The 25,528-nt window shown below is 45.9% G+C and overlaps 1 protein-coding gene across 3 annotated transcripts in view; it reads left to right on the top strand.

Moving 5' to 3' along the window:
* The window catches only part of arhgap33 (Rho GTPase activating protein 33), a 53,097-nt gene that overhangs the window by 11,672 nt on the left and 15,897 nt on the right, over positions 1 to 25,528 (top strand). For all 3 annotated transcript variants that reach the window (XM_035751390.2, XM_035751392.2, XM_035751391.2), the window contains exons 2-14: positions 2,353 to 2,444; positions 3,598 to 3,682; positions 13,087 to 13,173; positions 13,442 to 13,579; positions 13,930 to 14,022; positions 14,521 to 14,643; positions 15,260 to 15,337; positions 16,115 to 16,181; positions 17,833 to 17,883; positions 19,112 to 19,261; positions 19,609 to 19,711; positions 20,248 to 20,392; positions 20,494 to 20,576. In XM_035751390.2, coding sequence (XP_035607283.2) covers positions 2,353 to 2,444; positions 3,598 to 3,682; positions 13,087 to 13,173; positions 13,442 to 13,579; positions 13,930 to 14,022; positions 14,521 to 14,643; positions 15,260 to 15,337; positions 16,115 to 16,181; positions 17,833 to 17,883; positions 19,112 to 19,261; positions 19,609 to 19,711; positions 20,248 to 20,392; positions 20,494 to 20,576 — 1,295 coding nt within the window. The remainder of the gene's footprint in view (positions 1 to 2,352; positions 2,445 to 3,597; positions 3,683 to 13,086; positions 13,174 to 13,441; positions 13,580 to 13,929; positions 14,023 to 14,520; positions 14,644 to 15,259; positions 15,338 to 16,114; positions 16,182 to 17,832; positions 17,884 to 19,111; positions 19,262 to 19,608; positions 19,712 to 20,247; positions 20,393 to 20,493; positions 20,577 to 25,528) is intronic.

Here is a 25,528-nt window from a genome sequence, read left to right as displayed (position 1 = left end):
CATGACGTGGTTCTCTACGTGGTCCGCTAATGACCTTTGGCATCCATTAATGTACCAGTCGGGTGGTGAACTAAGGTTTTACAATGTTGGAGATGGAATGAATGCATGTTGCAGACAGTCAGTGCAGACTGGATACAGGGTTCTTGTCTATAAATACCTCATCCCCTGCTTTGTAATGATGGACTCTCAGCTCGTTGAGTTTCTCTGCTGTTGTCACGCTGTCAGAGGGATTGAGTCGAGGCTAAGGGGCCGGCCTGTACTGAGGGCTGAACAGACACATCTTGGTGTGTGACACGCTCAATGCTTAAGTGATGCAGCACTGATGTATTCTGATTAAGCCTAGCTGTGCCCAGTTTAGCCCCAGTGCTTTCAGCCTCTATGGGCCCCGCTGAGTGCGTACACACACACACACACACACACACACACACACAGGTGGAGGCAGGTTTGTCCAGGCTTACTGTTAACAGTCAATTTACCACAGCAAGCCTATGCCAGGTGCTCGCTCGCCCATTCTCCCACTCACTCACCCAGGAACGGTGAGGGTGTCAGTTTTCCCTAAGCGATTGACCAGGCCCAGTTTGGGTTTGTAAGGTCAGTCACGGGAGGAGTAGTACTGATCCTAGGCCAATACTCTGAGGAGTAATGTTTTTCCCTGGAGCTGCAGTACTCTATCCAGCGCTGCATCCTCTGCTGAGAAATAACCTGTGAACAGACGCGCTGTCCCCAATCACAACTGGGAAGGTTTTAAAAGCCCAGGTCTTTTCATTGCTGTATCCTTTAAAGGTGTTGCAGGAGCCCATGACAGGCCGAGTAGTGGAGAATCTGATCTTCAACCTGGCTTGCACCCTTCCAAACTGTATCCAGTCTGCTATTGTCACAGTTGCTGTTGGCATGTGAGAGTGAGACATTGTAAGATAGGCCAACTCTCTGAGGAAACGGTAGATTCTTTTACACTTGTTCAGGTAGAGGCCTTTAGCGTCTGAACATGGGGTTTTGATATTTGATCCCATTTGAGTATTTGAAGGAGATTCAGGAGTCACTCATCCACATTCTTTTAGCCTAATTCCCATCTCATCCTCCCTCCATCTGGGCAAAACCATTTCCCACTGTGTATGTTGTGAATGGAGATGGTTGTCACCAATTCATCTCATGGGGGTTACAACCCTGCCTAATTTACATATTTATTTTTATTTAACTAGGCAAGTCAGTTAATCACAAATTCTTATTTACAATGACGGCCTACCAGGGAGCAGTGGGTTAACTGCCTTGTTCAGGGGCAGAATGGCAGATTTTTACCTTGTCAGCTCGGGGATTTGATTCAGCAACCTTTATGTTACAACGCTCTAACCACTAGGCTACCTGCTGCCTCTGAGTCTATTTGGGACATATTTCCCTGACAACAGACAAATTACTTCAGTTAGCCTCTACCAAAGCCTTATGGGTGTAATATACACTGGTCGTGTGAAAAATGGCTTGTTTACGTACACACACACAGTGAGTGATTGATGTTCGTTCCCTCTGGTGGTTGACAGCTCATCATTGCTGCTACCTGTTTGTGTAGGAGTGGGTATGTTGGTTTGCATTCATCAGCTGGATAATATGGAAAGGAGGTGGATATTGACATTGAAAGAGGGAGAGCAAGAGGTATGAATGAAAATGGGGACAAATATTTGTCTTTCGTTCATTTGTGATGACGATTACATGGCTGTATGCTGGTTTTAGAGATGAGTGAAGGCAGACCTAAAGCCAGAGGGAGAGGAGGGGTGTGTGTCTGGCTTGCCGTAAGGCCTGTGAAGGTGTGAACCATGTGATGGTTAGAGCTGTGTTTCCACCTGCTGTTGAGTCAGTATGAGTCAGTGCGCATTCAGCTCCGCTGTGTGACGGCTGCTGCATCGTCATGCAGATCCTGACAGGAAGGACTGGATACGCACAGGGGACAGGGATTTACTAACTAACAGCTTATATATGCTACAGCATGTGAAGTAGAATCAAGCACAGCTACCGCTACTACACTTTGCTCTGTCCTCTGCAGTGGTGTTAGTTGTGCTGTGTTTGTGTAAGTATCTTCTGCATGTTCTGTACTGTAGTCAGGAGTGACATCATGGGGCTGAGGAAGTTGCTTTGACCAAGTCAAATCACTGTCAAGAAGGAAGAGATTTTGTAGATGGTGTAGCCTATAAACCATACTTTGACGATAGTAGATATCTAGATATCTCCTGGTTGATGTCCTCCCGATCTCCCTTTTGAGGTACAGTCTTGACCACCACCCCTGGAGACAGACAGACACCATGTAAAGTGGCCTGTTGACTGTTGTTTTACTAACTATCTTTTTCCTCTTTCTCCCTCCCGAAGGCTTGGAGCACTGATAATCTGGACACTTCCGGGGAGCCCACTACCCGCTCCGTGGGCACCACTGCCAACTTGAAGGGGAAGATGAGCAAGAGGTGATACTGCCACTAAGACTGGCACACTGCCCTCCGGGTCTTAATCGTTTCACTGAGGGTGGATTGGAACAGTTAAAGATCATTTTAAAGAGGGTGGAACAAGTACACTGCTGACCTGCACACGGGAAATGTGACTGCAGTGTAGTTACAGGAAGCAGAAGTGGTGTGAAATGTGAACCATTAGGCACCGATGGAACTTTGGTGCCAGACAGGGGATGCCAAGCATAGACTGACAGGAAGGGTGTATATTATATATATTTTAGTATTTCAGGTTCACTATACTTTGTAGCTGTGCTCTGTGATGAATGACCTTGTATGGACATCCCTGTCAGGTATTAAACCACTTCTGTGGAGACACGGGTCGGAGAGAAGTTTATACACAAACACATACAGGGAACCTCAGAACTTCCCTTACAGACCACGCAGTGCTGTGAAACAGGACGTTCCCCAGTTTCATTTCCCCCTGGCTGTGGTGAGATTATGTTGTAGTTGATAGTGGGAGGTTGATGTGATGTGAAGCTTTGAGGAGTGAGTGGTGTCACTGATAAAGTCTGGCCCTGGTCACCGCAGGTTGGCATGAAACCTAACCTTAACCACACCGCTAAACCTAATGCCTAACCTTAAATTTAAGACCAAAAGCACATTTTTGTTTTCATACATTTTTACAATATAGCCCAATTTGACTTTACAGCTGGCCCATCTAGCAGAAGTCGCTCACTTTTGCCTGCAGGGCAAGATTCATGACAAACATTGAGCTGCAAAAATCACCATGCAATGGAACTGCCACAGTCAGTGTGTGCATTTGAGAGTAGGGACATGCAAAGCAGTCTGCCCAGGGTGGTTTCTGTTCACACGAGAACCATTGTCACTGTCAAGCTCCCATAGCTACAGCTTTGTTTGTCCTGGCTACAGTTTGTCCCATAGCTACAGTTTTGTTTGTCCTGGAGCTTCTCCTAACCTAAGTGTAAGTCTACTAATTCACCCAAACATAGATAGACTGTATACAGGGCTTCTATTGCTGCACTAACGTTAGAACAGTGTTGGTCTGCTGCTGTTCAAGACAAATACATTCTCTGTATTGTGACTCTCACTCTGTGACTGTATAATGCTGTTATTTAATCTAATCTGACTGCTGTGTGTGTTTCTATCTCAGGCTGTCTGTTGTGAAAGGTCACTTCCCTAAGCTCGTTGACTGTGCCCACTTCCACTATGACAATGTGGAGTTTGGCTCCATCGAGGTAGGTTTCGACGCAATCAATCAATCAAATGTATTTATGAAGCCCTTCTTACATCAGCTGATGTCACAAAGTGCTGTACAGAAACCCAGCCTAAAACCCCAAACAGCAAGCAATACAGATGAAGAAGCACGGTGGCTAGGAAAAACTCCCTAGAAAGGCCAGAACCTAGGAAGAAACCAAGAGAGGAACCAGGCTATGAGGGGTGGTCAGTCCTCTTCTGGCTGTGCTGGGTGGAGATTATAACAGAACATGGCCAAGATGTTCAAATGTTCACAGATGACCAGCAGGGTCAAATAATAATAATCACAGTGGTTATCGAGGGTGCAACAGGTCAACACCTCAGGAGATTAATGTCAGTTGGTTTTTCATAGCCGATCATTCAGAGTATCTCTTTAGCTCCTGCTGTCTCTAGAGAGTTGAAAACAGCAGGTCTGGGACAGGTAACTAGACTGGACACAAGACTGTGCGTGCGGACTAAAATGCCCATTTTAGAAATGTAAACTACAAAGATGTCCTGGTTGGCTGACTGTAAATTAAGTTTGTTTTTAACTATGTCTATTACTAACGTCATAGGTCCTCATGGATGTTCCAGTGGCCTGCATTATAATCCCAGCCTCATGTTGTAATGTTACTGTAGTGATGACAACCCCAGCCTCGTGCTGTAATGTTACTGTAGTGACGACAACCCCAGCCTCATGCTGTAATGTTACTGTAGTGACTACAACCCCAGCCTCATGTTTTAATGTTACTGTAGTGACTACAGCCTCATGCTGCAATGTTACTGTAGTGACGACAACCCCAGCCTCATGTTATAATGTTACTGTAGTGACTACAACCCCAGCCTCATGCTGTAATGTTACTGTAGTGACGACAACCCCAGCCTCATGTTATAATGTTACTGTAGTGGTGACAACCCCAGCCTCATGTTATAATGTTACTGTAGTGATGACAACCCCAGCCTCATGTTGTAATGTTACTGTAATGATGACAACCCCAGCCTCATGTTGTAATGTTACTGTAGTGACTACAACCCCAGCCTCATGTTGTAATGTTACTGTAGTGACTACAACCCCAGCCTCATGTTATAATGTTACTGTAGTGACTACAACCCCAGCCTCATGCTGTAATGTTACTGTAGTGATGACAACCCCAGCCTCATGTTGTAATGTTATTGTATTGACGACAACCCCAGCCTCATGTTATAATGTTACTGTAGTGACTATAACCCCAGCCTCATGCTGTAATGTTACTGTAGTGATGACAACCCCAGCCTCATGTTGTAATGTTATTGTAGTGACGACAACCCCAGCCTCATGCTGTAATGTTACTGTAGTGACTACAACCCCAGCCTCATGCTGTAATGTTACTGTAGTGACGACAACCCCAGCCTCATGCTGTAATGTTACTGTAGTGACTACAACCCCAGCCTCATGTTTTAATGTTACTGTAGTGACTACAGCCTCATGCTGTAATGTTACTGTAGTGACTACAACCCCAGCCTCATGTTATAATGTTACTGTAGTGACTACAACCCCAGCCTCATGTTATAATGGTACTGTAGTGACTACAACCCCAGCCTCATGTTATAATGTTACTGTAGTGACTACAATCCCAGCCTCATGTTGTAATGTTATTGTAGTGACGACAACCCCAGCCTCATGCTGTAATGTTACTGTAGTGACTACAACCCCAGCCTCATGCTGTAATGTTACTGTAGTGACGACAACCCCAGCCTCATGCTGTAATGTTACTGTAGTGACTACAACCCCAGCCTCATGCTGTAATATTACTGTAGTGATGACAACCCCAGCCTCATGCTGTAATGTTACTGTAGTGACGACAACCCCAGCCTCATGCTGTAATGTTACTGTAGTGACTACAACCCCAGCCTCATGCTGTAATATTACTGTAGTGATGACAACCCCAGCCTCATGCTGTAATGTTACTGTAGTGACGACAACCCCAGCCTCATGCTGTAATGTTACTGTAGTGACTACAACCCCAGCCTCATGCTGTAATGTTACTGTAGTGACTACAACCCCAGCCTCATGCTGTAATATTACTGTAGTGATGACAACCCCAGCCTCATGCTGTAATGTTACTGTAGTGACTACAACCCCAGCCTCATGTTATAATGTTACTGTAGTGACTACAACCCCAGCCTCATGTTATAATGTTACTGTAGAGATGACAACCCCAGCCTCATGTTGTAATGTTACTGTAGTGACTACAACCCCAGCCTCATGTTATAATGTTACTGTAGTGATGACAACCCCAGCCTCATGTTGTAATGTTACTGTAGTGACGACAACCCCAGCCTCATGCTGTAATGTTACTGTAGTGATGACAACCCCAGCCTCATGCTGTAATGTTACTGTAGTGACGACAACCCCAGCCTCATGTTTTAATGTTACTGTAGTGACTACAGCCTCATGCTGTAATGTTACTGTAGTGACGACAACCCCAGCCTCATGTTATAATGTTACTGTAGTGACTACAACCCCAGCCTCATGTTATGTTACTGTAGTGATGACAACCCCAGCCTCATGCTGTGATGTTATTGTAGTGACGACAACCCCAGCCTCATGTTGTAATGTTACTGTAGTGACTACAACCCCAGCCTCATGTTGTAATGTTACTGTAGTGATGACAGCCTCATGCTGTAATGTTACTGTAGTGATGACAACCCCAGCCTCATGTTGTAATGTTACTGTAGTGACTACAACCCCAGCCTCATGCTGTAATGTTACTGTAGTGACTACAACCCCAGCCTCATGTTATAATGTTACTGTAGTGACTACAACCCCAGCCTCATGCTGTAATATTACTGTAGTGATGACAACCCCAGCCTCATGCTGTAATGTTACTGTAGTGACGACAACCCCAGCCTCATGCTGTAATGTTACTGTAGTGATGACAACCCCAGCCTCATGCTGTAATGTTACTGTAGTGACGACAACCCCAGCCTCATGTTTTAATGTTACTGTAGTGACTACAGCCTCATGCTGTAATGTTACTGTAGTGACGACAACCCCAGCCTCATGTTATAATGTTACTGTAGTGACTACAACCCCAGCCTCATGTTATAATGTTACTGTAGTGATGACAACCCCAGCCTCATGTTATAATGTTACTGTAGTGATGACAACCCCAGCCTCATGTTATAATGTTACTGTAGTGACTACAACCCCAGCCTCATGTTATAATGGTACTGTAGTGACTACAACCCCAGCCTCATGTTATAATGTTACTGTAGTGACTACAATCCCAGCCTCATGTTGTAATGTTATTGTAGTGACGACAACCCCAGCCTCATGCTGTAATGTTACTGTAGTGACTACAACCCCAGCCTCATGCTGTAATGTTACTGTAGTGACGACAACCCCAGCCTCATGCTGTAATGTTACTGTAGTGACTACAACCCCAGCCTCATGCTGTAATATTACTGTAGTGATGACAACCCCAGCCTCATGCTGTAATGTTACTGTAGTGACGACAACCCCAGCCTCATGCTGTAATGTTACTGTAGTGACTACAACCCCAGCCTCATGCTGTAATATTACTGTAGTGATGACAACCCCAGCCTCATGCTGTAATGTTACTGTAGTGACGACAACCCCAGCCTCATGCTGTAATGTTACTGTAGTGACTACAACCCCAGCCTCATGCTGTAATGTTACTGTAGTGACTACAACCCCAGCCTCATGCTGTAATATTACTGTAGTGATGACAACCCCAGCCTCATGCTGTAATGTTACTGTAGTGACTACAACCCCAGCCTCATGTTATAATGTTACTGTAGTGACTACAACCCCAGCCTCATGTTATAATGTTACTGTAGAGATGACAACCCCAGCCTCATGTTGTAATGTTACTGTAGTGACTACAACCCCAGCCTCATGTTTTAATGTTACTGTAGTGACTACAACCCCAGCCTCATGTTATAATGTTACTGTAGTGATGACAACCCCAGCCTCATGTTGTAATGTTACTGTAGTGACTACAACCCCAGCCTCATGTTATAATGTTACTGTAGTGACTACAATCCCAGCCTAATGTTATAATCTTACTGTAGTGACTACAATCCCAGCCTCATGCTGTAATGTTACTGTAGTGATGACAACCCCAGCCTCATGTTGTAATGTTACTGTAGTGACGACAACCCCAGCCTCATGCTGTAATGTTACTGTAGTGATGACAACCCCAGCCTCATGCTGTAATGTTACTGTAGTGATGACAACCCCAGCCTCATGTTATAATGTTACTGTAGTGACTACAACCCCAGCCTCATGCTGTAATATTACTGTAGTGATGACAACCCCAGCCTCATGCTGTAATGTTACTGTAGTGACGACAACCGCAGCCTCATGCTGTAATGTTACTGTAGTGATGACAACCCCAGCCTCATGCTGTAATGTTACTGTAGTGATGACAACCCCAGCCTCATGCTGTAATGTTACTGTAGTGACGACAACCCCAGCCTCATGTTTTAATGTTACTGTAGTGACTACAGCCTCATGCTGTAATGTTACTGTAGTGACGACAACCCCAGCCTCATGTTATAATGTTACTGTAGTGACTACAACCCCAGCCTCATGTTATAATGTTACTGTAGTGATGACAACCCCAGCCTCATGTTATAATGTTACTGTAGTGATGACAACCCCAGCCTCATGTTGTAATGTTACTGTAGCGACTACAACCCCAGCCTCATGTTATAATGTTACTGTAGTGACTACAACCCCAGCCTCATGTTATAATGGTACTGTAGTGACTACAACCCCAGCCTCATGTTATAATGTTACTGTAGTGACTACAATCCCAGCCTCATGTTGTAATGTTATTGTAGTGACGACAACCCCAGCCTCATGCTGTAATGTTACTGTAGTGACTACAACCCCAGCCTCATGCTGTAATGTTACTGTAGTGACGACAACCCCAGCCTCATGCTGTAATGTTACTGTAGTGACTACAACCCCAGCCTCATGCTGTAATATTACTGTAGTGATGACAACCCCAGCCTCATGCTGTAATGTTACTGTAGTGACGACAACCCCAGCCTCATGCTGTAATGTTACTGTAGTGACTACAACCCCAGCCTCATGCTGTAATATTACTGTAGTGATGACAACCCCAGCCTCATGCTGTAATGTTACTGTAGTGACTACAACCCCAGCCTCATGCTGTAATGTTACTGTAGTGACTACAACCCCAGCCTCATGCTGTAATGTTACTGTAGTGACTACAACCCCAGCCTCATGCTGTAATATTACTGTAGTGATGACAACCCCAGCCTCATGCTGTAATGTTACTGTAGTGACTACAACCCCAGCCTCATGTTATAATGTTACTGTAGTGACTACAACCCCAGCCTCATGTTATAATGTTACTGTAGAGATGACAACCCCAGCCTCATGTTGTAATGTTACTGTAGTGACTACAACCCCAGCCTCGTGTTTTAATGTTACTGTAGTGACTACAACCCCAGCCTCATGTTATAATGTTACTGTAGTGATGACAACCCCAGCCTCATGTTGTAATGTTACTGTAGTGACTACAACCCCAGCCTCATGTTATAATGTTACTGTAGTGACTACAATCCCAGCCTAATGTTATAATCTTACTGTAGTGACTACAATCCCAGCCTCATGCTGTAATGTTACTGTAGTGATGACAACCCCAGCCTCATGTTGTAATGTTACTGTAGTGACGACAACCCCAGCCTCATGCTGTAATGTTACTGTAGTGATGACAACCCCAGCCTCATGCTGTAATGTTACTGTAGTGACGACAACCCCAGCCTCATGTTTTAATGTTACTGTAGTGACTACAGCCTCATGCTGTAATGTTACTGTAGTGACGACAACCCCAGCCTCATGTTATAATGTTACTGTAGTGACTACAACCCCAGCCTCATGTTATGTTACTGTAGTGATGACAACCCCAGCCTCATGCTGTGATGTTATTGTAGTGACGACAACCCCAGCCTCATGTTGTAATGTTACTGTAGTGACTACAACCCCAGCCTCATGTTGTAATGTTACTGTAGTGATGACAACCCCAGCCTCATGTTGTAATGTTACTGTAGTGATGACAACCCCAGCCTCATGCTGTAATGTTACTGTAGTGATGACAACCCCAGCCTCATGTTGTAATGTTACTGTAGTGATGACAGCCTCATGCTGTAATGTTACTGTAGTGATGACAACCCCAGCCTCATGTTGTAATGTTACTGTAGTGATGACAGCCCCAGCCTCATGTTGTAATGTTACTGTAGTGATGACAACCCCAGCCTCATGTTATAATGTTACTGTAGTGACTACAACCCCAGCCCCATGCTGTAATGTTACTGTAGTGATGACAGCCCCAGCCTCATGTTGTAATGTTACTGTAGTGATGACAGCCTCATGCCTGTAATATTACTGTAGTAATTATCACATGTGAACAGGACTGACATACTCTCCTAATGACCTCACAATACAGGTCTCACTGTGGGTTACGCTGTGTGTTACTGCATGTCTGTACTGTGTTTGTGTGTTCCTGAATGTCTGCACTGTGGGTTTTTCAGTCAGAATGCGTCAGGACTGTGGGCTTGATGTGGAAGGGGGTGGGCACAGTGGCCAGATGAGAGCAGCAACATCTCCAGGGCTCAGGCTGGCTCTCTTTCTTTGCATGACCTACACACTCACTCGCACGCTCACTCACTCACTCACTCACTCACTCACTCACTCACTCACTCACTCCTGGGCACACAACCACAACTGGACTCACAAATACAAACTCAGTCAGATTTTCTGTCCATGGGCATCGGAGTGGAAGAGCAGCAGTACTCTCTCTCCCTTTTCTCTGACATTCACACTGAGCACATTCTCATACCTCTCTAGATACTGTTCATTGTAACGTAGTTGGTTAATTCATATTCACACTCTTATGTTCATAAACTTGTCGTTTACTTATACAGGCACACACCATGTACAATTCCACCCACCCTAAAAAAAATCTAAATGCACACACTGTTAAACATACGCTACTTCAACATAACATCATCCTATAACAAGGATTTTGTAACTTTAATGCCATTTTAAACACGGTCATGATGATTAACTCCATACACCTGATGTCGTGAGTGACATCACCTCCATATCTCTCCCCACCCAGCACAGCTGTTAGTGCTCTCTTTCTCTCTCTCTCTGTGTGTGTGTGTGTGTGTGTGTGTGTGTGTGTGTGTGTGTGTGTGTGTGTGTGTGTGTGTGTGTGTGTGTGTGTGTGTGTGTGTGTGTGTGGAGCAGAGGGAGCACTGCTCATTAGTGTCTGAAGCCCCTGAAGAAAAGAGATCTCACTGTCCTTGCTCTCTGAGTCAGAAACAAACACGCGTCAAAACCCTCTCTATTCTTCCTCTCTTTCTTGCATTTGCTTTCTTTAAGTCTCTCTGGCTACTTTCTCTTTACCTCTCCTTCTCTTCCTACCGCCCTCCTCTTAGTCTCTCCTCTTTATCCCTCCTCCTCTTTCTACCTCTCTCCACTGTCTCCTCTTTATCCCTCTCCTCCTCTTTCTACCTCTCTCCACTGTCTCCTCTTTATCCCTCTCCTCCTCTTCCTACCTCTCTCCACTCTCTCCTCTTTATCCCTCTCCTCCTCTTTCTCCCTCTCTCCACTGTCTCCTCTTTATCCCTCTCTCCACTGTCTCCTCTTTATCCCTCTCTCCACTGTCTCCTCTTTATCCCTCTCTCCACTGTCTCCTCTTTATCACTCTCTCCACTGTCTCCTCTTTATCACTCTCTCCACTCTGTCCTCTCTATCCCTCTCCTTCTCTTCCTACCTCTCTCCACTCTCTCCTCTTTATCCCTCTCCTCCTCTTTCTACCTCTCTCCACTCTCTCCTCTTTATCCCTCTCTCCACTGTCTCCTCTTTATCCCTCTCTCCACTGTCTCCTCTTTATACCTCTCCCCCTCTTTCCACCTCTCTCCACTGTCTCTCCTCTTTATCCCTCACCCCCCCTTTCCACCTGTCTCCTCTTTATCCCTCTCCTCCTCTTTCTACCCCTCTCCACTGTCTCCTCTTTATCCCTCTCCTCCTCTTTATCCCTCTCTCCACTGTCTCCTCTTTATACCTCTCCCCCTCTTTCCACCTCTCTCCACTGTCTCTCCTCTTTATCCCTCGCCCCCTCTTTCCACCTCTCTCCACTGTCTCCTCTTTATCCCTCTCCTGCTCTTTCTACCCCTCTCCACTGTCTCCTCTTTATCCCTCTCCTCCTCTTTATCCCTCTCTCCACTGTCTACTCTTTATCCCTCTCCTCCTCTTTCTACCTCCACTGTCTCTCCTCTTTATCCCTATCCTCCTCTTCCTACCTCTCTCCACTCTCTTCTCTTTATCCCTCTCCTCCTCTTTCTACCTCTCCACTATCTCCTCTTTATCCCTCCTCTTTCTACCTTTCTCCACTGTATCCTCTTTATCCCTCACCTCTTTATCACTCTCTCCACTCTGTCTTCTCTATCCCTCTCCTTCTCTTCCTACCTCTCTCCACTCTCTCCTCTTTATCCCTCTCCTCCTCTTTATACCTCTCTCCACTCTCTCCTCTTTATCCCTCTCTCCACTGTCTCCTCTTTATCCCTCTCCCCATCTTTCTACCTCTCTCCACTGTCTCTCCTCTTTATCCCTCTCCCCCTCTTTATCCCTCTCTCCACTGTCTCCTATTTATCCCTCTCCCCCTCTTTCTACCTCTCTTCACTGAGTCTCTCTCCTCTTTATCTCTCGCTCCCTGTCTCTCTATGTGTATCCCTCTGAGGCGTTAGTCATAGTGGATGTGATGTGAAGGTCTGAGGTCCACAACACTGCCTGTCTCATTTCAGATTAAAGTATTTTCTCTTTTAATCTGCCTGGAGCCTCAACAACGCCCTCACTTCTTCCTCCTCTTCCCCAAAAAAGACACAAAAACACACCGTTTTCCTTTTGTGCTTGTTTGTAGAAGCCCATGACCTACGGCTCCACCCGAGGCTTTCTATTAGCTACACATGGCTCTGATGTCACTAGTTTAGCAGGTGTATCTTTTCACAGCTTTCTCTGCATTGTTAAGTCCATTAAACGTTAATACTGTTTGTTGGCTGAGATGTTGACGGCCATTTTGAAAGATCTCCTCTGATTTAGTTGGCTGCTTTATTAGAAGATGCAGAATTTGGGCGACTAGGAGGAAGGTTGTGTAAAAGGTACCAGGCAAGGATTGCCATTTCCCTGGATATAATGTATCCTGATCGTGTGTGTAGGTATAGGAGAGTGCTTTGTAGTATCCTTGTATGTGTGTTTTCTTATTCTGTGTGCAGTAGGCTGTATGTTTTGTATAGTTACATATAGTTGCTCCTCCTGTTCCTCTGACCCATGCTTGAGTATGTGTGTGTTTCTGTTCCTCAGTTGCAGTTTGCGAACGAGCAGAGCGATGCCAGCTGGATCTCGGGCTCTGCCAAAGACCTGGTTTTCCTGGTGCAGGTGTCCTGCCAGGTGAGTGGTCACGGCCACATACCCTCGCCAAACACGTGCACACACACTCACACATCTCCTTGCCAGGGCTATATCTAACCCAGACACATTCACACCAACACGTACACTTTGACAGAGTGGGAATATATTTCCCCCTCTCTCTTCCTCTCTCCTCCTGTCTGACTCCCCCCCTTCCTTGCTCTCCTCCTCACATGAATATTTCTGTCCCCTCTTCTTTCCCTCTCGCTGTCTCGCGTGCTCTCTCTCTCCGTCTGTCTGTGTGATGTAGGCTAAGACGTGGATGGTTCGGCGCTCCTATGAGGAGTTCCGTACTCTGGACGCTCACCTCCACCAGTGTATCTACGACCGGCGTTACTCCCAGCTGCTGCCCCTGCCACCCCTCAGTGAGATCGGGGACAGGGTAGAGGTGAGTGGGGACTGTGGGAGAGTTTATTTGTTGAGGTGGTTATGTAGCATTCTGTCTGAATTAGCTGTAGAATGTTTTTCTGTACTGTATGGAGGTCGATGGTACCGCTGTAGGTCAGCATGAAGACCTCTGAGAATGACATGAAATTACCTTCATCGAGGTGATGTAGTCATGGTTGTCTGTGACCTGTCTGTCTCTGCACATTTGTTCTCTGATTCTAGCAGGTGTTGATATTTGGGTCACCTGTCTTCATCTATGGTATCTGGGAGTAGATGTATGTAATTGGCTGTCGGCTCCTACAGCAGCTGTGTGTTAAAAGTCCCGTGTCAGTTGTTTTTGTTGTTTATCAGATCTTCACCCCGCTGCTGTCGGAGTACCTGAGCCGCCTCTCCATGATTGTGGACAACAAGCTCAACTGTGGGCCTGTGCTCACCTGGATGGAGGTGAGACTAAGTATCTTTAGAAAACATAAGAGCGTGGACTGTGTGGTCCAGTGATTACAGCCGCTGACCCCGGCTCACATATACGCCAGAGTCAGCATGGGTTCGAATCTGGCCCACTGCCTTTTGATTCTCCCTCCCCCATCTTTCACACAGTAGTACGATCTCTTCAATAAAGCTAAAAAATAAAACCGTGGGACTGTTATTTACATTTTTTTTTGGAGTGGGGCTGCCCCTCCCCCCAAAGACGTTGAAAGAAAGAGTGAAGGTGAGAATAAGCTGTAAAAACATGGAAACATAAGAAATTGTCCAGAGAAAGAAGACAATTGTTGGGGAAGACCAAAGAAGAGTGGGAGAGAGAAAGACTGCTAGAGAGAGGCTTTGTCTTACCACCTGTGCATTAGCCCTACTACTATAATTAAGGGATATTGAGAGAATGGTGTAATTATTTGCCTGTCTATTCCTTAAACAACAGAGGTTTGTGTTTGCTGTTCCTCCCAGATTGACAACCGTGGGAATCGGTTCCTCCTGAAAGAGGAAGCTTCGCTCAACGTTCCCGCCATCGCCGCTGCTCATGTCATCAAGCGCTACACGGCGCAGGCCAGCGACGAGATCTCCATTGAGGTATGGAGCTGCTACAGGGATACACAGAACCAAATGAGATGTACATTAGTGGCAGTCATAGTTTTCAGATTTCTATGTCACCTCTGTCTGGGCCTCGGTCTCTCTGTTTGGCTGTCACCTTCCTTTTTCTTTTCTTTTTCCTCCATCTTCCTGTTCTGTCTATTCCTGTCCTCTTCTCCTCCTACTGCTCTACATACTGCTCCTCTTTCTGTTTCTGGGCCACAGCACTCCGGAATGGGGTGACCCAAACACTGAGGCACATTTTAGCACTTCTCTGTCTCTTTCCGTCTCACTCTCTCGCGCTCTCTCTCTTTCTGTGTCTGTCTCTCTCCCCCTACTCTCTCTCTCTTTCTCTCCCATCTCCTCTCTGTCCTGTCCTCCTTGCAGTGAGCAATGGCAACTGTTTCTCATCTGTTATCTGAAATAAGTGTGAGTGGAGTTCATCCAAATCAGGCAGGACTACATTATGCCCTGATCCAGCTTGTTGTGTCTGGATAATGTTTAGTTTTGGGGCTGGTGTTTTGACTGCTGAGGCTGTATTATGTGTGTTGATGTACTTTTTGTGTGTGTGTGTGTGTGTGTGTGTGTGTGTGTGTGTGTGTGTGTCTCTCTCCAGGTGGGAGATATCCTGTCTGTAATTGATATGCCACCCAAAGAGGACTCCAACTGGTGGAGGGGGAAGCATGGCTTCCAGGTACACAACACAATCACAGGAGAATTCCACCACTGCCTGTCTTTCTCACATGCACACGCCTGTCTTTCTCACATGCGCACGCCTGTCTTTCTCACATGCGCACGCCTGTCTTTCTCACATGCGCACGCCTGTCTTTCTCACATGCGCGCGCCTGTCTTTCTCACATGCGCGCGCCTGTCTTTCTCACATGCGCGCGCCTGTCTTTCTCACATGCGCGCGCCTGTCTTTCTCACATGCGCGCGCCTGTCTTTCTCACATGCGCGCGCCTGTCTTTCTCACATGCGCGCGCCTGTCTTTCTCACATGCGCGCGCCTGTCTTTCTCACATGCGCGCGCCCGTCTTTCTCACATGCGCGCGCCCGTCTTTCTCACATGCGCGCGCCCGTCTTTCTCACATGCGCGCGCCCGTCTTTCTCACATGCGCGCGCCCGTCTTTCTTACATGCGCGCGCCCGTCTTTCTCACATGCGCGCCGCCCGTCTTTCTCACATGCGCGCGCCCGTCTTCCCCACCCACTCTGAAAAGTCCCGCTGCAGAACAACAGTTCTCCAGATGGCTACATTCACTATCTCACGTCTCCATGTTTCTGTACTTCCCTTCTCGTTTGTTCCCTCTATTTCTTTCTTTCACTGTTCTCTATTTTCACTGAGCTTTTACTTTTCTTTTAACTCGTTTTTTCTTGTTTTTTAACCTATGTGTAAGCTATTGTGTGTGTGTCCAAGTTTTTGTGTGTGTCCATGCTTGTCATCCTCAGTTGCTTTGGTCTTTCCCCACTTTAGGTGGGCTTCTTCCCCAGTGAGTGTGTGGAGCTCATCAACGAGAAGCCTCAGTCCGCCGCTAAAATAGGTGGCTTACACGCACACACACACACACACGTTATGACACCAACATACTAAATCCCACTTACTGTACATTATCACATACAGTGCCTTCGGAAAGTACTCAGACCCCTTGACTTTTTCCACATTTTGTTACGTTATTCAAAAATTGATCAAATACATGTTTTTCCTCATCAATCTACAGACAATACCCCATAATGACAAAGCAAAAACGGGTTAAAAAATAAAGATAAAAAAAATACAGAAATACCTTATTTACATAAGTATTCAGACCCTTTGCTATGAGACTTGAAATTGAGCTCCGGTGCATCCTGTTTCCATTAATCATCCGTGCGATGTTTCTACAACTTGATTTGGAAAGGCACACACCTGTCTATATAAAGGTCCCACAGTTGACAGTGCATGTTAGAGCAAAAACCAAGCCATGAGGTCGAAGGAATTGTCCATAGAGCTCTGAGGCAGGATTGTGTCGAGGCACAGATCTGGAGAAGGGTACCAAATAACACAGTGGCCTTCATCATTCTTAAATGGAAGAGGTTTGGCAGCACCAACACTCATCCAAGAGCTGGCCCACCTGGCCAAACTGAGCAATCGGTGGAGAAGGGCCTTCATCAGGGAGGTGACCAATAACCAGATAGTCACTTTGACAGGGCTCTATAGTTCCTCTGTGGAGATGGTTGTCCTTCTGGAACGTTCTCCCATCTCTGCAGCACTCCATCAATCAGGCCTTTATGGTAAAGTGGTCAGATGGAAGCCACTCTTCAGTAAAAGGCACATGACAGCCCGATTGGAGTTTGCCAAAAGGCACCTAAAGACACAGACCATGAGAAACAAGATTTTCTGGTCTGATAAAACCAGGATTGAACTCTTTGGCCTGAATGCCAAGCATCACATCTGGAGGAAACCTGACACCATCGGTGAAGCATGGTGGTGGCAGCATCTTGCTGTGGGGATGTTTTTCAGTGGTGGGGACTGGGAGACTAGTCAGGATCGAGGGAAAGATGAACGGAGCAAAGTACAGAGAGAACCTTGGTGAAAACCTACTCCAGAGCGCTCAGGACCTCAGACTGGGGCAAAGGTTCTTCTTCCAACAGGACAAAGACCCTAAGAACACAGCCAAGACAACGCAGGAGTGGCTTCGGGACAAGTCTCTGAATGTTCTTGAGTGACCCAGCTAGAGCCCGAACTTGAACCCGATCAAACATCTCTGGAGAGACCTGAAAATACCTGTGCAGCAATGCTCCCCATCCAAGCTGACAGAGCTTGAGAGGATCTGCAGAGAAGAATGGGAGAAACTCCCCAAATACAGGTGTGCCAAGCTTGTAGCATCATACCCAAGACTCGGCTGTAATCACTGCCAAAGGTGCTTTAACAAAGCACTGAGTAAACGGTCGGAATACTTATGTAAATGTGTTTTTTTTTTTTTTGTCTTAATACATTTGTAAACATTTATGAAAAGCTGTTTTTGCTTTGTTATTATGGGGTACTGTGTGTAGTTTGAGGGATATATATATTTTTTAAATCCATTTTAGAAACAGGCTGTACCGTAACAATGTAGGAAAAAGTCAAGAGGTATGAATACTTTCCGAATGTCCTGTACACCTGCACTGTGTCTCCCAATCAATGTCAGATGTATTGAGTGACGTTTGTGTTTCCAGATGGAGATCCAGCCAACTCCAACGCCCCAGGACCTCCCTCTCCTACATCCGGTAAACAGACGCAATCAACCAATCACTGCTGTATGAGTATTTAGTCTCCACAGAGTCTGTCGAAGGTTTTGTAGGAGCTTGAAATGAAGTTTACAACATGCAGTAGTAACTGTCATGGTTACTTTTTTTCTTTCTGGCATGTAGCATATATCGCTTATTATATTTAATTGAACTGTATATAACAGCCACTTTTCCTCCCTCTCCCTTGTATCTTCGTCTTGTAAACATTCAAAAATTATATCTTTCTCTCGACAATTTTTTATTTAAGGATACATGACCTTGTGGTGTTAACCAGATGCACACAGCGGATCATGTGACATTACATAGTTTCAGAATTACTCAGCCCATAGGTTGTTTTGCTTGCTTAATGTGGTCACCACAACATCTTTGCAATTTTCATATTTGTATCTCTGACCACAGTATATCTCTGTTGTTCTGTACTTCGCACTCCCAAAACAATGTATTTAGCTGGTGTTCCAACCGCCTTCCTGTTGTATCTATTGCCTTTCTCCTTTTCTCTCTCTCTCAGTTCCTCAGCCTTGGTACCTAAGACTTGCTGGTAACAACAACTGAAATGGAATTACTCTCATTAATCCATTTGTCATCCAATCAGAGTCCTTCCACCGTCCTTATCTTTCCTAACGCCTCATCTCTCCCCTTAATGCAAGGCCTGTATAACACACATTTCCCCTTAAGCCAACCAGGAAACTTACAATAGCCATTTATACAACCAGCCAAGCCTAGGGATGTTGCAGGAGTGGTGAGGATGTTTTTAGATTAGAATTAGTGTACATGTATTTTAGTCACCCATAAATCATAGGAACACAATGGAGCTTGTTGTATAAATGAGAAGCAAGTCGTTGTTTTAGAGGAAGACGATACAGGTTTATTATGACCAATGACAATAGTTATTTCCTTGTTCTTAATCCTAATCTTCACCATGCGTCCAAGTAATCTGCTGCTGCTTATTGTTCTAATGATGTTGGTGGTCGTGACTCATTGGTCCAGAACACGACCCAGCCTCCTACTAGTGTCCATGCTCCAGCTCCCACTAAACTCTCCTATTTTCTGATGTATTTTCACATGTTTTATATTCGATGACGATGATGACATTCATGTAAAAACATTCACGCCCCTCACAGAGATGGACCCCTCACCCACCACAATAGTCTCCCTTTCCCACTGTAGTGTCAATACTCAGCAGCTCTCTGTCGCCCCCCTCTGACAGTTTCTAAGAAGCACGGCAAGCTGATGGGATTCCTGCGCAACTTTATGAAGTCCAGACCCACCAAGCAGAAGCTCAAACAGAAAGGAATTCTTAAGGAGAGGGTGTTCGGCTGCGACCTGGGAGAGCACCTCCTCAACTCAGGACTGGACGGTACATAAAACACACACTTATCCTCACGTAACCATTTGGGGATGTAAAGTAGTTGTCAGTGTCTTTGGGCTTGTGATTGTTATAGTAACGTAAGAGTGAGTTGCTGGCTGCAGAGAGTGAGCGGTTTTGATGTGTCAAGTGAACTCAGTACAATATTAAAATCAATCATGCCATTTTAGGATCACATTAGTGCTTCGGAGTTGATGAAATGGGCCCATTGCCCTAGTTAGAGTTCTACAGTTCTAATTCTAGAGTCTCAGGGAGTCATCTCTGTGTGTCCTTGAGAGCCTGGTCTGGTTTGGTGTACTACTGTAACATGTGACATGGATCTTTGTGTGCTTCTCCAGTTCCACAGGTTCTGAAGAGCTGCTCAGAGTTCATAGAGAAGCATGGTGTGGTGGACGGCATCTACAGGCACTCTGGAGTCTCCTCCAACATTCAGAAACTCCGGTACCACTCCTCATGCTAACCCTAACCCTGCATGTCAGGCCCTGAACCTGTAAAGACTGAAAACTACATAGATCATTGACTGCATGCATGAAATACAGTGGGGCAAAAAAGTATTTAGTCAGCCACCAATTGTGCAAGTTCTCCCACTTAAAACGATGAGAGGCCTATACTTTTCATCATAGGTACACTTCAACTATGACAGACAAAATGAGGGAAAAAATCCAGAAAGTCACATTGTAGGATTTTTAATGAATTTATTTGCAAATTATGGTGGAAAATAAGTATTTGGTCACCTACAAACAAGCAAGATTTCTGGCTCTCACAGACCTGTAACTTCTTCTTTAAGAGGCTCCTCTGTCCTCCACTCGTTACCTGTACCTATGATTTAAAATTACAGGCCTATCTCATATTGTTAAGTGGGAGAACTTGCACAATTGGTGGCTGACTAAATACTTTTTTGCCCCACTGTACATATAGGCAAATACGCAATACTTTTTTGGCATTCAACCCTATTTGACACTCTCTCTCCCCACCAGACATGAGTTTGACAGTGAGAATGTTCCAGACCTGACCAAGGATATGTACATGCAGGACATCCACTGTGTGGGGTCCCTGTGTAAACTCTACTTCAGAGAGCTGCCCAACCCCCTGCTCACCTACCAGCTCTACGACAAGTTTGCTGTGAGTACATGGCTGTAACCCAACACAACTCCCTCCAACTGAAAGTACTGTCCATTGTCAAAAGCTAAACCATCTGTTTTTTCCCTGGTCTTCCTCCGTAGGACTGTATGGGAGAGATGACGGACGACGAGCGCATGGTGAAAGTACATGATGTCATCCAGCAGCTCCCACCACCGCACTACAGGTATACACAGCCATGGAGACAGAGACTTCAGGTATACACAGCCATGGAGACAGAGACTACAGGTATACACAGCCATGGAGACAGAGACTTCAGGTATACACAGCCATGGAGACAGAGACTTCAGGTATACACAGCCATGGAGACAGAGACTTCAGGTATACACAGCCATGGAGACAGAGACTTCAGGTATACACAGCCATGGAGACAGAGACTTCAGGTATACACAGCCATGGAGACAGAGACTACAGGTATACACAGCCATGGAGACAGAGACTACAGGTATACACAGCCATGGAGACAGAGACTACAGGTATACACAGCCATGGAGACAGAGACTACAGGTATACACAGCCATGGAGACAGAGACTACAGGTATACACAGCCATGGAGACAGAGACTTCAGGTATACACAGCCATGGAGACAGAGACTACAGGTATACACAGCCATGGAGACAGAGACAGGTATACACAGCCATGGAGACAGAGACTTCAGGTATACACAGCCATGGAGACAGAGACTTCAGGTATACACAGCCATGGAGACAGAGACTTCAGGTATACACAGCCATGGAGACAGAGACTACAGGTATACACAGCCATGGAGACAGAGACTTCAGGTATACACAGCCATGGAGACAGAGACTACAGGTATACACAGCCATGGAGACAGAGACTACAGGTATACACAGCCATGGAGACAGAGACTACAGGTATACACAGCCATGGAGACAGAGACTACAGGTATACACAGCCATGGAGACAGAGACTACAGGTATACACAGCCATGGAGACAGAGACTTCAGGTATACACAGCCATGGAGACAGAGACTTCAGGTATACACAGCCATGGAGACAGAGACTACAGGTATACACAGCCATGGAGACAGAGACTTCAGGTATACACAGCCATGGAGACAGAGACTTCAGGTATACACAGCCATGGAGACAGAGACTTCAGGTATACACAGCCATGGAGACAGAGACTACAGGTATACACAGCCATGGAGACAGAGACTACAGGTATACACAGCCATGGAGACAGAGACTACAGGTATACACAGCCATGGAGACAGAGACTACAGGTATACACAGCCATGGAGACAGAGACTTCAGGTATACACAGCCATGGAGACAGAGACTACAGGTATACACAGCCATGGAGACAGAGACTACAGGTATACACAGCCATGGAGACAGAGACTTCAGGTATACACAGCCATGGAGACAGAGACTACAGGTATACACAGCCATGGAGACAGAGACTTCAGGTATACACAGCCATGGAGACAGAGACTACAGGTATACACAGCCATGGAGACAGAGACTTCAGGTATACACAGCCATGGAGACAGAGACTACAGGTATACACAGCCATGGAGACAGAGACTTCAGGTATACACAGCCATGGAGACAGAGACTACAGGTATACACAGCCATGGAGACAGAGACTACAGGTATACACAGCCATGGAGACAGAGACTTCAGGTATACACAGCCATGGAGACAGAGACTACAGGTATACACAGCCATGGAGACAGAGACTTCAGGTATACACAGCCATGGAGACAGAGACTACAGGTATACACAGCCATGGAGACAGAGACTACAGGTATACACAGCCATGGAGACAGAGACTACAGGTATACACAGCCATGGAGACAGAGACTACAGGTATACACAGCCATGGAGACAGAGACTACAGGTATACACAGCCATGGAGACAGAGACTACAGGTATACACAGCCATGGAGACAGAGACTACAGGTATACACAGCCATGGAGACAGAGACTTCAGGTATACACAGCCATGGAGACAGAGACTACAGGTATACACAGCCATGGAGACAGAGACTTCAGGTATACACAGCCATGGAGACAGAGACTACAGGTATACACAGCCATGGAGACAGAGACTACAGGTATACACAGCCATGGAGACAGAGACTACAGGTATACACAGCCATGGAGACAGAGACTACAGGTATACACAGCCTATGGAGACAGAGACTACAGGTATACACAGCCATGGAGACAGAGACTACAGGTATACACAGCCATGGAGACAGAGACTACAGGTATACACAGCCATGGAGACAGAGACTACAGGTATACACAGCCATGGAGACAGAGACTACAGGTATACACAGCCATGGAGACAGAGACTTCAGGTATACACAGCCATGGAGACAGAGACTTCAGGTATACACAGCCATGGAGACAGAGACTTCAGGTATACACAGCCATGGAGACAGAGACTTCAGGTATACACAGCCATGGAGACAGAGACTACTGGTATGCACATAACACAACTATGGAGACAGAGACTACAGGTATACACAGCCATGGAGACAGAGACTACTGGTATGCACATAACACAACTATGGAGACAGAGACTACAGGTATACACAGCCATGGAGACAGAGACTACAGGTATACACAGCCATGGAGACAGAGACTTCAGGTATACACAGCCATGGAGACAGAGACTTCAGGTATACACAGCCATGGAGACAGAGACTTCAGGTATACACAGCCATGGAGACAGAGACTTCAGGTATACACAGCCATGGAGACAGAGACTTCAGGTATACACAGCCATGGAGACAGAGACTACAGGTATACACAGCCATGGAGACAGAGACTACAGGTATACACAGCCATGGAGACAGAGACTACTGGTATGCACATAACACAACTATGGAGACAGAGACTACAGGTATACACAGCCATGGAGACAGAGACTACAGGTATACACAGCCATGGAGACAGAGACTACAGGTATACACAGCCATGGAGACAGAGACTACAGGTATACACAGCCATGGAGACAGAGACTACAGGTATACACAGCCATGGAGACAGAGACTTCAGGTATACACAGCCATGGAGACAGAGACTACAGGTATACACAGCCATGGAGACAGAGACTTCAGGTATACACAGCCATGGAGACAGAGACTTCAGGTATACACAGCCATGGAGACAGAGACTTCAGGTATACACAGCCATGGAGACAGAGACTTCAGGTATACACAGCCATGGAGACAGAGACTACTGGTATGCACAGCCATGGAGACAGAGACTTCAGGTATACACAGCCATGGAGACAGAGACTACTGGTATGCACAGCCATGGAGACAGAGACTACAGGTATACACAGCCATGGAGACAGAGACTTCAGGTATACACAGCCATGGAGACAGAGACTTCAGGTATACACAGCCATGGAGACAGAGACTTCAGGTATACACAGCCATGGAGACAGAGACTACAGGTATACACAGCCATGGAGACAGAGACTACAGGTATACACAGCCATGGAGACAGAGACTTCAGGTATACACAGCCATGGAGACAGAGACTACAGGTATACACAGCCATGGAGACAGAGACTTCAGGTATACACAGCCATGGAGACAGAGACTTCAGGTATACACAGCCATGGAGACAGAGACTACAGGTATACACAGCCATGGAGACAGAGACTACAGGTATACACAGCCATGGAGACAGAGACTACAGGTATACACAGCCATGGAGACAGAGACTACAGGTATACACAGCCATGGAGACAGAGACTACAGGTACAGTGCCTTGCGAAAGTATTCGGCCCCCTTGAACTTTGCGACCTTTTGCCACATTTCAGGCTTCAAACATAAAGATATAAAACTGTATTTTTTTGTGAAGAATCAACAAGTGGGACACAATCATGAAGTGGAACGACATTTATTGGATATTTCAAACTTTTTTAACAAATCAAAAACTGAACTCTCTCCAGAAGTTCAGTGAGGATCTCTGAATGATCCAATGCCCCTAAATGACTAATGATGATAAATACAATCTCCTGTCCAGAATCAAGTCTCAGTGAGGAATGCACCTGCACTGTGATAGTCTCAGAGGTCCGTTAAATGCAGAGAGCATCATGAAGAACAAGGAAAAAAAAAAAAAAAATATGCCATTTGTGACGTAATCAAGTCGATAAATGCACCTGCATACATTCTACGATGGTCTCAATCGGTCCCAAACCCTTGCAGAGATGCTCTCCAACTGAGCCACAGAAGGACCACACCAGGCAGGTCCGAGATACTGTTGTGAAGAAGTTTAAAGCCGGTTTGGATACAAAAAGATTTCCCAAGCTTTAAACATCCCAAGGAGCACTGTGCAAGCGATAATATTGAAATGGAAGGAGTATCAGACCACTGCAAATCTACCAAGACCTGGCCGTCCCTCTAAACGTTCAGCTCATACAAGGAGAAGACTGATCAGAGATGCAGCCAAGAGGCCCATGATCACTCTGGATGAACTGCAGAGATCTACAGCTGAGGTGGGAGACTCAGTCCATAGGACAACAATCAGTCGTCTATTGCACAAATCTGGCCTTTATGGAAGAGTGGCAAGAAGAAAGCCATTTCTTAAAGATATCCATAAAAAGTGTTGTTTAAAGTTTGCCACAAGCCACCTGGGAGACACACCAAACATGTGGAAGAAGGTGCTCTGGTCAGATGAAACCAAAATTGAACTTTTTGGCAACAATGCAAAACGTTGTGTTTGGCGTAAAAGCAACACTGCTCATCACCATGAACACACCATCCCCACTGTCAAACATGGTGGTGGCAGCATCATGGTTTGGGCCTGCTTTTCTTCAGCAGGGACAGGGAACATGGTTAAAATTGATGGGAAGATGGATGGAGCCAAATACAGGACCATTCTGGAAGAAAACCTGATGAGTCTGCAAAAGACTTGAGGCTGGGACGTAGATTTGTCTTCCAACAAGACAATGATCCAAAACATAAAGCAAAATCTACAATGGAATGGTTAAAAAATAAACATATCCAGGTGTTAGAATGGCCAAGTCAAAGTCCAGACCAGAATCCAATCGAGAATCTGTGGAAAGAACTGAAAACTGCTGTTCACAAATGCTCTCCATCCAACCTCACTGAGCTCGAGCTGTT

The sequence above is a fragment of the Oncorhynchus keta genome, chromosome 34 (genome assembly GCF_023373465.1).
Source record: "Oncorhynchus keta strain PuntledgeMale-10-30-2019 chromosome 34, Oket_V2, whole genome shotgun sequence".
Classification (NCBI taxonomy): domain Eukaryota; kingdom Metazoa; phylum Chordata; class Actinopteri; order Salmoniformes; family Salmonidae; genus Oncorhynchus; species Oncorhynchus keta.
This window is presented reverse-complemented; position numbering and strand designations above follow the sequence as displayed.